The 14,652-nt window shown below is 34.1% G+C and overlaps 1 protein-coding gene across 1 annotated transcript in view; it reads right to left on the bottom strand.

Moving 5' to 3' along the window:
* The window catches only part of LOC149555729 (glucose-inhibited division family A protein), a 329,684-nt gene extending 328,932 nt beyond the window's left edge, over positions 1-752 (bottom strand). Inside the window, exon 1 of the mRNA XM_089829868.1 lies at positions 170-752. Within this exon, the coding sequence (XP_089685994.1) occupies positions 170-386 (217 nt within the window). The 5' untranslated portion in view covers positions 387-752. The remainder of the gene's footprint in view (positions 1-169) is intronic.
* Between the last annotated feature and the right edge of the window lie 13,900 nt (positions 753-14,652).

Genomic DNA, 14,652 nt, shown 5'->3' with positions numbered 1-14,652 from the left:
TGTTGGATTCTGACAGAGAGATTTTTTATTTAAAAGTAGTTATATTCAGGACAAATTCCACATCCTCTGATTGCAGTCCTAGCTTTCTAAGTACTTCCATGAGTGTTTTCAAAAACATACAGAACATATGGTAAACTTTGAAAATTGTTATGAGAAAAAGAATTGGTACCATTGGACCGAGTGGATTGAAGAGCACAAGTGAGGGAGCAGAGCTTTCTTTTGCCACTCCAACTTAAAGAGAATGGCGTATTTTTCATTCTAATTTTCGTTTTGCACCAAATCAGGGCAGCAGCAGTTGCGGGAGAAGCCATTAGCATCCTTCTGTTAACAGCAGGGCTTAAATTCAGCTGGAAACGAGCATACGCTCCAACTGAACTGACCACCATTGTCTTCTTTTCACATGTGTCAAGTGTTTCGCTTCTTCTAGCGGTTCTCTTATCTCCCGCTAACCCCAATTTTCATACACATTGTTCTAATTATTTGGTTAGGTGTTTCACTGGCTCTTTAACACGGAGCATCAAAGATTGGTAGCGTAGACATTCGCGTTCAGACATTGATAAAGTTTTTCTTATATAGGTTAACCAGTTACGTTTAAGATCAGAACCAGGGTTATATCCAGAAGTATTTTTAGGACTCCGGAGTATATATCTATTAACGGTAATTAATTCTGGCGTTGCACCAGGCTTGGAATTTGACGGCCACCCCTACCCATATGATTTTTTTTATGACGATTTGGTCATTTTGATATCTTTCCTTTTGTGTTCTACGAATAATCAATATTATATTTTTTTAAGTTAACAAATTTATAAACTAATAAATAATACATAGTAAATCATATAGAATTTTTTTAATTATAAATTAATAATACATTTAAAATTTTCAAATTAATTAGACAAATTTTAGATCTGTATGCTTTATTTTAGAAAAGAAATTAAATTAACATAATATAGGACAAACAAAAATAGAAACATAGTGATATGTGCAAAAATAATATATATTATATACTAATATAATAATTATTAATAATAGAAAATTTATAAATTAATATTAAAATATTTTAAATTTAGAAACATTCATATCCATTACTTAAAAATATATAAATTAATAAATTATTAGCATATATTTATATTATAAAGTAAAAAATATATAGTCTATAATAAAATTTTACGGTTTATTGATATTTTAAAGTGTCACATTGACAGTTTTATAAAAACATAACATGACATTATACGGTTCAAAAATGCAAAAATGCGTCATTACGGTCATCAAATTCCAAGCCTAGTTGGACCTCACAATACAAATTTTACAACTGCAATTTTGTATTTCTTATTAGTACTTGTTCGTAGGCTAAGTACTATTATGACTCATTTTGAATTTTAGGCTTTAACTAGTGATTTAATGTTTTGGTTTGTACAACTCAGAATTAATTGATTTTAACTTTTGTTATCAAACTAAAATGTCATATAGATGCAAGATTTTTAACTTTACAATTTTCAGGAAATATTTTTCTAAGATTTAATTGGGTGAATTCATTTAGCTCTTATATTTGTCGAGTTTGATGGATTGCATAATTGATTTTTATTAAAATGATTGTGATTCATTTTTAATATGTTTTTTAATGTAAGTGGGTTGGTTTATATTTTAATATTTTAATATTACATTTTTTTATAATATAAATTTTGTCATTCAATTAAAAATACTAAAACATATATTTCTTATATTATATAATCATTTAAAAACTAATATTATTATAAAGATATTATAATTTATTTATAATATAATAGTATCACATGATATATATATCTCATTATAGAAAATTATAAATATATAATATTTTTATTAATTAAAATATTTAATAAACTATAACAAATGTATTAAATTAAAATTATATTTATTAAAAAACTAAAGGCAAGTGTTAAGCCACTATGTGGCACTTGTTTATATTGATTATATTATTAGATGTCCATGTTGGTAGTTAGTGAAGGTGTTTTACTCTTTCAATTCATCAATTTATATTATTTCAATTTCATTGATTTAAATCTAGTTTCAATCTTTTTATTTTTTAATTCTAGATTACATTTTAAGTACAATGTTTTTTCTTAAATAAAATTATGATTGTTATTGCATCTACTTTGTTCAATCTTTTCTTTCACTCACCTTGAATTTACTTATTCACAAAAGTAAATTGTTTCATTAGTTTGTATTTAACATATAAGATGTTTCATTCAAAGATAAGTGCTCAATGTTACAATTGAGCATATTAGATCACACTAAACCCATATAATTTTCATTAGAGAGAAAAATTCCATCATCAATATTCTACAATTAATTCAATAGATACTACACTAGGTAACGTGCATCTCTTGTGTGTTTTTTAACTATTGTTGGGATAAAATGTTATGAATTTTGCAAATTAAATTATTAAATATTTTGTAAAATTGTGATCCATGTCAATGTGGGGTCGCACTTTAGAGAGTCCAATATCAATCTAGAATGTTGGTGTGTGTAAAAGCATGACAAATTGTTGGTGAATATTTTGTTACTCCAGTTTCAAATATGCAAGTCGCTCCATAAACCTAAAGAAAACATAACAATACAGTCACAATAGATGGATGGGCATATGCACTAAGTTGTGGTGTGAAAAAGGTGACAAGTTTTTTTTTTTCTTCCTATTTTTAATAGCGCACATGCTATAGCGTGCACGCACTATAGCGCGTATGTGCTATAGCGCTTGCGCGCTATTAGCAAAACCAAAAAAGTATATATGATGGGCTGCACACCCGCAACCCATCATTTTCATCAGCATTTTCTGCTATTCTTACATAGAGCAGCGCATACGCAAGTTAAAAATCCAACATTTTCACTATCCTTTGCCAAAATGCCTCCTCGTCGACGAAATCCAAGACCACAAGTGCACCCACAACGACGTTGTAAGTGATATAAACTTAACTTTACATTGTTTGATATGTTTTTCATATTGTTTTGTAGATTTTTTATATTGTTTTGTAGGATTTTTACAAATTTCATTTAGATTTGTTTATTTATTTGGATTTTAATTGATTTTTTATCAAGAAATGTCCATAATCAACCGGCAAATCCACAAGAACCTCAAAACCAAAACCCTCCTCAAGAAGAACAACAAATTCCACAACCCGAACCAATTGCAAGACCTCCGCCAGGCACACAAGAAAATATAATAAATGAAATAGAGAGAGGCAAAACTGAATTAGAAAGACTCATTGCTCAGTTGAAAGAATCCGGACAAACCAATCCAATGAGGGCTCAATTGGCATCATCCCTTGAATCCATTAAGACCCATATAGCCTCAGTTAGTGGTCAGTTAGATATTTGGCGGGTTAAGAGGGATGAACAAAAAAGATTTTATGCAAATAAATTGTCATATGAAGATGTTAAAAAAAAAAGAAATACCAAAAGGTAGTAAACGTGCATTATTTAGAAAACCCGATGAGCAAAATACTATTAGAGAGGGTAATAAATGATTCCCCATCCATTGGTGCATACATGATGCTATTAGAAATAATTTTTGGGATAGATGGTGGATGGTTTTTGATGCCCCTCCTTGCAACAATCACGAGGTTCCCATGTATTTTTTGAAGAAATTATATTGTGAGTTTGTCCTTGGGGAGATCCCTAATTATTTCGATATATTAGACTCCCAGGGTAGAGGTGGGGGGTCATCATTTGAGAGGTCGGGAGCATGTTGTGACCCTAATGTAGTTAGGGCACCAATGGTCAAGCCACAGCGCAAGCATGTGACTATTCCTTTAGTTGTGAAGGAACATGTAGAGGCCAGTGCTCTAGGGACCATTAATGCTTTGACGCAGACCCTCATCCATTCCACAAGCCCATTAGTTGAGGGGGAGCCTTCTGTGCATCGTGGTCACATGTGCACTTCATGCAGATCCCTATGCACATTTGGCACTCATGCTGGAGATGGTGCAGATGATGGGCTTGTCAACAATCAGTTCCTAAATGACACATTTGGCATTGACACACAAGTAAATTACAATTATAATTTACTAATTTGATCACATTTCATATGTATAGTGAATGATTAATTAATTAGCATCTATTAACATTGTTCAAAATTCAGGGTCAGAGTGTTGCTAGGCCTAGCAACGATCCTCTAGGCCCATTTTTTGTCCCTTCCATGAGTCCAGAGGTATATATCAATTTAATCATTTTAATTAATACATATATTTATTACGTAATCATATTAGGGATTGACAAAAAAAATTATGCATGTGCATCAGTTCTCCACAGGACCCTCAACCTTTACTACAGACTCAGAGCATAGACATCATACGAGCTTCACACAGGTACAATTGTTTCATGTTAATTTAATTCATTTGATTATATTTATTTCATGTTTCATGTTAAATGTAACATGTATTGTATGACATGCAACTCATGATGTCGGACACACCTCCTCATCTGCGACAGTCTGTTGATAGTGGAGTGGCCGCAATTGTGGCTAGCTCACAGCCATTGACGGAGTTATGAAAGAATTTTCTTCATTTTAGTTGTTGTTTATAATAGTTAGTCTCAAAATTTCTAATGTTATTGATAAGTGATTATATTTATTGAATTGTTGTAGGGTCGCGTCATGCCTGATCGTCCACGAGCATTCAAGGTGGACTTATAGAATGACTATTTGATGGCGGTAAGAAAATAATTGATTTTGTGTGTACATATATTTTATTTCAACGTATAATAAATATTGATTCATATCTAGTTTCTTTGTATCAGTTGGAGTTGGAGAAGAGCCTCAACAAGAGGTCGAGTGAGTGTGTCAGGAGGACCCCGTCATCTCCACCATCTCCCTCCACACGACGGCAGAGGACTTCGAGAGACTTGTTTCCTTCCCCTCATGGGAAGGAAAATATATAGTGATCTAGACATGTATATACATAGGCATCAGTGGACATATTCGATACACATTTGATGTATATGACATTCTATATTTGATGTATGACATTATTCGACTTATGACATGATTGGTTAATATTTGATATGTTTGTTCATATACGACATTATTGGTTATCATAATATATTATGTGTTTGTTAATGTATATGACATTATTGGTTATCATTTTATATTATATGTTTGTTCATGTATGACATTAAATTAGATATGTTCGTGTATGACATTAAATTAGATATGTGCATGTATGACATTAAATTAGATATGTTTATGCATGACATTAAATTCAATACCTAATCTATTCAAAACTTTGATAGAATATATTGATTAACAATAAACTTTATCACTGTTTAAGCATAAGTTAATCATTTGCAATATGTCATCGTCATATGATTTATGATCTTGTTCATGTTTAAAGTTTTCCTTCTCTATCATTTGTTTATCAAGTTTAATTCAATACCTAATTAGTTTAAATTTTTGATACAAAATTGATTGGCAATAAACTTTATCAATCAAGATTGATTAGGACCTCCTAGCAATAAACTTTATTAGGCAATATTCGTGTACCTCCTGGCAATTGGTCACCTAAATGAGAACCTTGAGATTTATTAGGAACTCCGTGAAAGAAATCAGTAGTTTGAAATTACTCTATCCAACAAAATTAGATCAAAAGTTCTCTAAACATTTATGTTAAAAATAAGATAAAAATTTGATCACAAGTGGTCACAAAGTTTGTGTAGAAGAAAAAATCATTGTTACAAAAAGAATATAGACAAGAAGAAAAAACACAATTAGGTTGTTGAGCTTCAATACATAACCACCATTCTTTATCATCAATTAAAAAATGCCAGAGATAGTAAAGAAAAGATGGATTATTTGCAAAAAAAAGTCATTTTAAAAATCATAAATGTAACATAATCACTGATAGTTTTATGTGTTTTCATACATTAATGATTGTAACATAATCACAAGTTGATTGGAATGTGTTGTTATTATTCTATAGTAACTAGATTAAGGTAAAAATAAAAGTTTAATAAATAGTTGTGATGTATAAGAAAGAGAGATATCTCACATGAGAAGGGGACGAATCTAAGATGACACATAAGATACTTGTAAGAGGGAGCTATACTTGTTAACGAATTTACAATGCATGTTATGGAAAATCATAGAGCATCTTTAAAAGGAAATAAAAGAGTATGACAAGTGGAAGGAACATGTTGTTTTGTAGACTCGTATTCAAATTTGGGTCTTGATTTTCTAATGAAGGATTCAAGCACTGCAATTTGGTAGTTTTGGCTCATGTTATCCTTGTATCTCACTCTATCTTGTATCTCACTCTCTCTTATTACCCACCCTCTTTATATTTCTATTTTTTCCATATCTATGTAGCCATCTATCCTCTTCATCTCCCCCTCACTAATGCAAAGATGTTGAGCAAGAAGTGAGGTTTAAGCACTTTCTTCTTCCTAATCTACCATACTAAACTTGTGACCTTCCTAATATCTTACTCCTTTAGGATATCATTTTTGTGGCCTATCCAAAGTGATATGGTCATTTTTGAACTCCTCCAAGGTGAGTACTTCTCCAATCAAGATCTTGCACCTTTTCGTTTTAGGGATACTAGCCCTATTCCAAGCCAATAACTGTAACTCTTCACCAATGGCTTCACCAACCCCAAGTTTCTATTGGGACACCTTCCTTATGTTGAACTAATTGAGAATCAACTCTTGGTTTAACCCTCCAATTGTCATATAGTACAAAATGTTGACTATCATAGAATTCCTTGTAGTTCTCCTACTCTGATTTTCTAGACTTAAATCCCTCTCAGGTTAAAATCTAACTATTCTATGGGTAGATTCAGACACCCTTTTGAAATTTATTTAAGACTCCAAAGCCTAGATTCCCAATTCCATTCCTGTAGCACCTAACCCATGTAAAGTACATAGACCTAATAAGGTCACACTAGGTTTGGTTTTCAAAGTAATTACTAGATAATTGGTGCATGGCCTCAAACCACCTCTACTCAGCAATATTTATCATCTTCAAATTATGATGAAACACAATAATGTTTCCACTTTTTTCTATTATATATTCCCCCTTATGAAAATACTCAGAACTAATAAACCCTCCATCTCCTTGCAACACTTCTCTACTTCATGTCTCTGCTTGACTCATATCTTAACTATAACACTTTTCTCCCAGAGTAGCATTCGCCAATAGTTCATTTCTCCCCCTTTGACTCATATCTTCTATCTTTACATCACTACTTTTGATATAATTCCATTCAATATTTTATCTTCGTTAACAAATTATCAATGTTCTTAACTAAATTTCCAATGTTTTAAACTAAATTTTTCCTTTTTCTTAACATCTTTAAAGTTAGTCAATATTGATTATCCATTGTCACATAGGAATATATTTATATTTTGTAGAAAATATTTTATATCTACTCATACTCTTATCATCCCTAGTCATGACAAACAACATAGAACAATGAGTTGCCTCTAGCAATTTGATGTTTTTAGTGGAGGATAGAGAGTTACAGAGTTAGTGACAATTTGGATGTGTAATGAATATCAAAAAAATGAGTAAACAAGAAGCCATTAGACACATGACCTACAATGTGGTGTTTTCATGCATTCATTGGGTTTCAATATTATGGCTTTTGTGAGAGCAATGTTATCATTACAAAGAGATTCACACCTTGAAGGTGAGTGCAATGTACCCTTCTCAAACATAATCAATTTGAGAATGATTAGGCTTTTTTGAGTTTTTTTGTAGATTATTTGGTAGACAAGGGAGAACTCCAAATTGGAGAGGACAAGGTTGATTGAGCAATAATTTGTTCATGGACAATGTCAACCTTGAATTTGCATAAGGTTACTATTTAAATTAAGTTTACATTTCAGCACAAATTATTCCTAGACCCTTCTCGAAACTTTGGATGGGGCTAAATGAGAATGCAAATAAATTTTTGTTGAAAGATAATGCCTAGATTTAATGTAATAAAATTTCTTGTTTTTGAAGTTGGCATAAAAAGTTACAAGTCAATTTTGAAGGTCTTAAAGACTCCTAAACAACTCGAAAGTGTTTGTAATTAGTGTAGTGGAGAATGTTCGAGAATGCCTGAGAATGTTTGAGCGTTGAAGGGGATAGGATGAGGTTAGGGATAGGGTTTATCCAGCCACTCGAAGCTAACGAAGTAGATAGTTTGATCCCACGATGAAAGGTGAGAGAGATTTGGCAGTTGGCAACTTTGCACTGGCCAATACTGCAAGTTTTAGCATCACCCGAGATGGCATTGTAAAATAAACATAGAGTGTGATCTCCAAAAAGTGAGAGAAGTTATTGTATATCTCTACAACATGGTCCTGTAGGAACTAGAATCGCATCCATACCTCACACGAGCTCTGAGATATGCCCCGTCAAAGATCGCAGCCCTATGGCATTTAGTGACCCTTAGGGACATTGCGGTTCGGCATGCCTAAGAATGTTCAAGCGTTGAAGGGGACAGGACAAGGTTGGGGATAGGGTTTACACAGCCACCTGGAGCTAATGGAGCAGACAGTTCGATCCCACGATGAAAGGTGAGAGAGATTTGGTAGTTGGCAACTTTGTACTGGCCAATATTGCAAGTTTCAACATCACCCGAGATGGCATCGTAAAATGAAAATAGAGTGTGATCTCCAAAAAGTGAGAGAGGTTATTGTAGGTCTCCGCAATACCGTCTTGTAGGAACTAGAATTGCATCCATACCTCACACGAGCTCCGAGATATGCCCTGTCAAAAATCATAGCCCTATGGCATTTAGTGACCCTTAGGGACATTTCGGTTCGGTGTTCCTGAGAACGTTCGAGCACTAAAGGGGACAGGATGAGGTTAGGGATAGGGTTTACTTGGCCACCTAGAGCTAACGGAGCAGACAGTTTGATTTCATGACAAAAGGTGAGAGAGATTTGGTAGCTGGCAACTTTGTACTGGCCAATACTACAAGTTTCAACATCACCCGAGATGGCGTCGTCAAATGAAAACAGAGTGTAATCTCTAAAAAGTGAGAGGTTATTGTAGGTCTCTGCAACACGGCCCTGTAGGAATTGGATTTGCATCCATAACTCACACAAGAACCAAGATATGCCCCGTCAAAGATCGCAGCCCTATGGCATTTAGTGACCCTTAGGGACATTCTAGTTCGGCATGCCTGAGAATGTTTGAGCACTGAAGGAGATAGGACCAGATTGGGTATAAGGTTTACCTGGCCACTTAGAGCTAATGGAGCAGACAGTTCGATCCCACGACAAAAGGTGAGAGAGATTTGGCAGTTGGCAACTTTGTACTGGCCAATATTGCAAGTTTTAGCATCACCCGAGATGGCATCGTAAAATGAAAACAGAGTGTGATCTCCAAAAAGTGAGAGGTTATTGTAGGCCTCTGCAACATCGTCTTGTAGGAACTAGAATTGCATCCATACCTCACACGAGCTCTGAGATATGCCCCATCAAAGATCACAGCCCTATGGCATTTAGTGACCCTTACGGACATTCTAGTTCGGTGTGCCCGAGAACGTTCGAGCGCTGAAGGGGATAGGATGAGGTTAGGAATAGGGTTTACCTGGCCACCCGAAGCTAACGGAGCAGACAGTTCGATCCCACGACAAAAGGTGAGAGAGATTTGGCATTTGGCAACTTTGTACTGGCTAATACTGCAAGTTTTAGCATCACCCGAGATGGCATCGTAAAATGAAAACAGAGTGTGATCTTGAAAAAGTGAGTGAGGTTATTGTAGGTCTCTACAACATGGTCCTGTAGGAACTTGAATTGCATCCATACCTCACACAAGCTCCGAGATATGCCCCGTCAAAGATCACAGCCCTATGGCATTTAGTGACCCTTAGGGACATTCTGGTTCAGCGTGCCCAAGAACGTTTGAGTGCTGAAGGGGATAGGATGAGGTTGGGGATAGGGTTTACCTAGCCACTCAGAGCTAATGGAGCAGACAATTCGATCCCACAACCCTTTTTCCACTAAGTTGCAAATTTGAGCAACTTTTACAACTTTCAACAATGCAACTTTGCACAAAAAGTGCAATTTTTACATTTATCTCTTGATTCCAATTCTATGACTTAGAAATTTTTTGGCAACAGTAAAACTTCAAAGGAATATAGGAATATAGACAATTTTATGGTTATTTCCTAAAAGTTGCTAAATTGTTGCAAAAGTTGCTAATGCAACTTTGCAATTTTTGCACTTTTTGGAATTTCAACTAACCACCAACCTAAATGAATCCTAATCATTCCAAATGATTATTATAGACTCAAAACCACTAAAACAACCTACAAAAGTGCAAAAAAATTCAAAAAAGTGCAAAAATTTGCAAAATGCAAAAAGTTGCTAAGAGCAATTTTTGCAAATAATAGTTGTCAAACTGAATATGAGGTTGTATAGTTTTTCAACCATCCAAATGGAATTTATAACTACTCAAAGGCATGTACTTAAGATCCCCACAGGTGGAAAAGGTCATTATATGGATGGTGGACAACATTGGTCAATAAAAAACTCAGATTTTATGCTTTTTTTACTATTTTTCAATTATGTATGGCCTCTACAGATTGATGGTGGTACAAGTCTTATATCATTGGATAGAGGGTTGAGTCAGGATTCCATTTCAATTGGTTTGAGGTCTTTACCTTGTATACAAAAAACATTATATCAATTTTAGTGTAGGTAGGTCAGATTTACTCCAAATTTGAGAGTTTCAGCAAGATGGAATCCTAACTTGCAAACCCACCGTGGGATTTCAATGTCGCTTTGTGGAATACAAGTTAGGAGAGGGTTCTTTGAGATGGAAGAGATTCAGGGCTGTAGGAGCATGGCATCTAATTTTACCAGCAAGCCCTAGACTGAACCTAATCTTATGTCTGGTCTAGATTTGAAGGAAAAAGAAGGATTAGGCTCCTAAACTAATTAATCTAACCCAAGTGAAGGGTTTAGAAGGACAAGTTTGATACATAGCAGAGATCCAAGGGGTTTAACCAAGTCTGTGAACCCATTTATTTATGTTTTCCTTGTAACCCAGCCTAAATTGGCCATTTAGGACTGTGACACAAAGTGGGCATAACTTGATGTTGGAGCCGAGTTGTTGGTTAATCTTTTGGAATCTCTTAGGGGATGTTGAAGAGTGTTTAAAAATGCAAAAATAGTAGGGGGTATTTTTTATGGTTTGGGAGTTTGACCGTTAAAACTAGAAATTGTCCTAGTAGGAAGTGTTGGTAACAGTTTTGAAATTTGATTGTTGAGTGTTGAGAAACCTCAAGTTTGAGATTTTTCTTGTTGGTTTGAGTCTATAATAACCATTTCCATCTGAAAAGTCGAGTGTTGAAACCATTTAAGAAGTATTTTCCTTTGTAGGCCTATTGGTGGCAGGGAGTTCCTAAGTGTTGATCCAAGTTGTTTGAGTACCCTAAGTTTGAGGGTTGGGCTTGTGAAGTGGAGTCCACTTGTAAGGTAGAGTCTCCTTGTATTAGAAGTCCATTGGATCCTTAGTCCTTGGTGTCTTCAATGAATGTATCTTCATAGAACGACCTTGGTGCCCCTACACCATTAAGCGATGATGATGAACATGAGTAAAATTATGAGATTTGTGCCTACATGTTATAATGAAAAAGTCGTATCTATTTTGAAATTAAGAACTATAAAACAAGTTTCAAGAGAAGCTTAGGTTGTGATGCAGGAGCATCATATGCTTATTAGAAGCACATTGGAGGTCCAAGTCATCACAGAGGTCATGGAGAATCTCCTAGAGTCAATTGGGCAATCCTTCAACCAATCATGGCATTTGAAAGCATAAAAAAGTCATAATGTTGTATGATGTCTTGATGGATTTCAATGTTGGAAAAGTTGTAATTGAGCCATTGAATAGGATCTAGGGATTTCATAGGGTGGGAGAGTCCTTTGATAGGGTCCTATAGGTTATCATAACCTTAGCATGTCATTTGATAAGTTAAAAGATTCAAAAAGGTCCTTAAAAACATAGTTTAATAGTTTAAAAAGTTAAATCTTGAATGTAACAACTACATGGGCATTTTGGAGGGAAACTCCATACTTTAAATTTTATGAAGGAATAGGAAGTGAAACCGGTTGAAGTTGGTTAAGGGGGTTAGTTTCTATCTCCCAAGTCTATAAATATTTGTTTTGTATGGACTGTAAACACAGATTATACGGACTGTCTCAGAAAAATAGAAGGAAAGTGCTTGGTTTCAAGAGTAATTTGAAGATCTCTTTGCTTTGTGAGTGCTTTCACATGTTGGAATGATTGGTAACATCTTAGCAGACATGTTTTGAGATTCTTTACTCAGTTTAGCTTTCAAACTTGAAGTTTTGTTCATCAAATTTCTATACTGTTGGTTGTAGCAGTCTTATTTCTAAGCATTTTGACAGTTTTTTGCATCTAATCATGGTCATTGCATGAAATGCTCACTGTTTCTTCATGGAATGCCATTTACCTAACTTATACAAATATTTCTAACCATGAAATGAAGATCTAACTTGAGATTAGTGGTCACCAAATCAAATAAAGTTGTGAAAACAAGGGTTATTTGGAGGGGACAGTCAATTAGGAAGAGATTTTCCTTAAGGAGGGTAGTGTTTGTGAGTTTATTCATGTTTATGATGATAAAAAATATATTTATAAATTTCAAATTAGTCCAAGAAGGCTTGGCACGTGTGAGATTGGTGATGCCCTAGGAACAAGGGTTTTGAGAAGGTGAATTGGGGCTTTTGGGGTTAGGGAACCCATAGACTGAAATTGAGAGTGGATTTGTCTAATTGAAGTCATTTTAGGAGCCTATGAAAAGTTTGAAGTTCATACATTGAGTATTTCTATATGTTGCTTTGTAAATGCACTATTGCTTCATTCATGAAAACAGGGGCAGTGTGTAGAATCTCAGATATTTTCTAAAGGAGTTGCATCTAAGTCTTACATATGTTTTAGACAAGGATAAAGGGTATCTAGAAAGGTCATTTATTCAAGGATTCATTTGAAAAAATCACAAGTTATCCATCATTTTGTCTTGCTGCTGTCACAGACTTGTGAAAATGCATTGACAACATTTGGGTGAATTATGCATTTTGGCTTGCAGGGTATGGAAACTGAAAGGTTTTCATTGGAACGTGCTAGATAGGCTAGAAAAAACCTATTAAAGCCTAAAAATATCCTAGAGTTGACTGTTTGTGGGATTTTCCCATCAAGACCTAGAAGGGTCACTTGGCACATTGTTACAAACTTGCTCATTTTGAGTTGACCTAAAAATTCCATCTTGAAATCTTCCACCTCTTCCACCTTACGTTTTCTCATCTTTTTGAAAATTATACTTAGTCTTTAGGGTACTAATAATCTTATGTTATGTTTTGAAACTTAACTTATTTAATCTTATCTTGTATTGAAGCTCTATAAAAGTATTCAAATACCTTTCGAGCCTTTTAACTTCATCATCTCTACAACCCTAGATCTGATATCTAATAAATAAATTTCCTTAGTATAGTTTGTCATATTAAGATATTTTTTTGAGAGACAAGGATGATGAAACTACTAGATTTAGAAATTTAGTTACAATGAGCCTGTAACATGCAGTTTTACATGATAGGCATACAACTCTAACTTCAAATACAAATCTCTTATCCTCGAAATTCTAAGATCTAGTCTTGTTACTAATTTCATAATACTTTCTTGATTAAGGATAACTACATAAATTTATATAATTATGTGACCAACACATCAACATAATAAATATTAAATTTCCAAATGCTAAGAAAATGTATAACAAATATAGGCCAAGAACCAAATAATATGGATCTATTTCCATGAGATGTGAAATTATTGGAAAGCCAAGATTCAAGTCCACATAAGGTCAAGAATATCAAGATATGTTCCATTATATATGCTTCATCGATCAAAAACTTCCTTCATGAGATTGGGAAACACATAATGGGCATGAACCATGAAGAATAGTTGTGATATGATAAGAATTACCAATAACTTGAGTACAAAGAGTAGAGAAAGGTACAAAGCTATTGAAAGGTTCAACATACTATCCAGAACATGACCCTATCTACCTAATAGTAGGAATGAAGTCCTTTGAATTCTTAAGCAAGTTATACAAATAGAAAGATAACAACCAAGTCTAGAAAACCATAGTAGTGTTGTCGACACTAACAAAGCATAAAATCATTTAGAACTATTGATATCCTCCCAGTGTTTGGTGATGCCTTTAAGCTATCTTTTCTATCTTTCTTCATCCTCTTCTTCCTAAATATCCTTGTTCTATTCTTCCTTCCTACTTATTTTCAAGTACTTATTTAGTTTTCTCATATTATTAGACCATCTTGTACCATACATATAGAAGTGACAAAAGAATAAATTATTCCATTGAGATAGTATTAGGAATGACCTATTTTGATGCAAGAGTTCTATTGTGTAGGGTCTCAATATAACCCATGACATTTCCTTCAATAGTAGCACTCTGCATTTGGCTTTCTTGAATAGGGTTTTCCTTCCTAGTTCCTACATGGGTAGGGAATTACATTCTAAATTCCTCATTTCTTGCACATTCCTTTGATTTACTAAACTATGAGTAGACTTTTCATCCTTTGAATCCTCAATTTATTCCTCTTTCTCATAATCTTTTTCCTTAGAACTAATGTTTTCTTTAGGAT

Source organism: Cupressus sempervirens, chromosome 5, assembly GCF_028749045.1.
Source record: "Cupressus sempervirens isolate cs-2001-9-10 chromosome 5, ASM2874904v1, whole genome shotgun sequence".
In the NCBI taxonomy this organism is placed as follows: Eukaryota; Viridiplantae; Streptophyta; class Pinopsida; order Cupressales; family Cupressaceae; genus Cupressus; species Cupressus sempervirens.
This window is presented reverse-complemented; position numbering and strand designations above follow the sequence as displayed.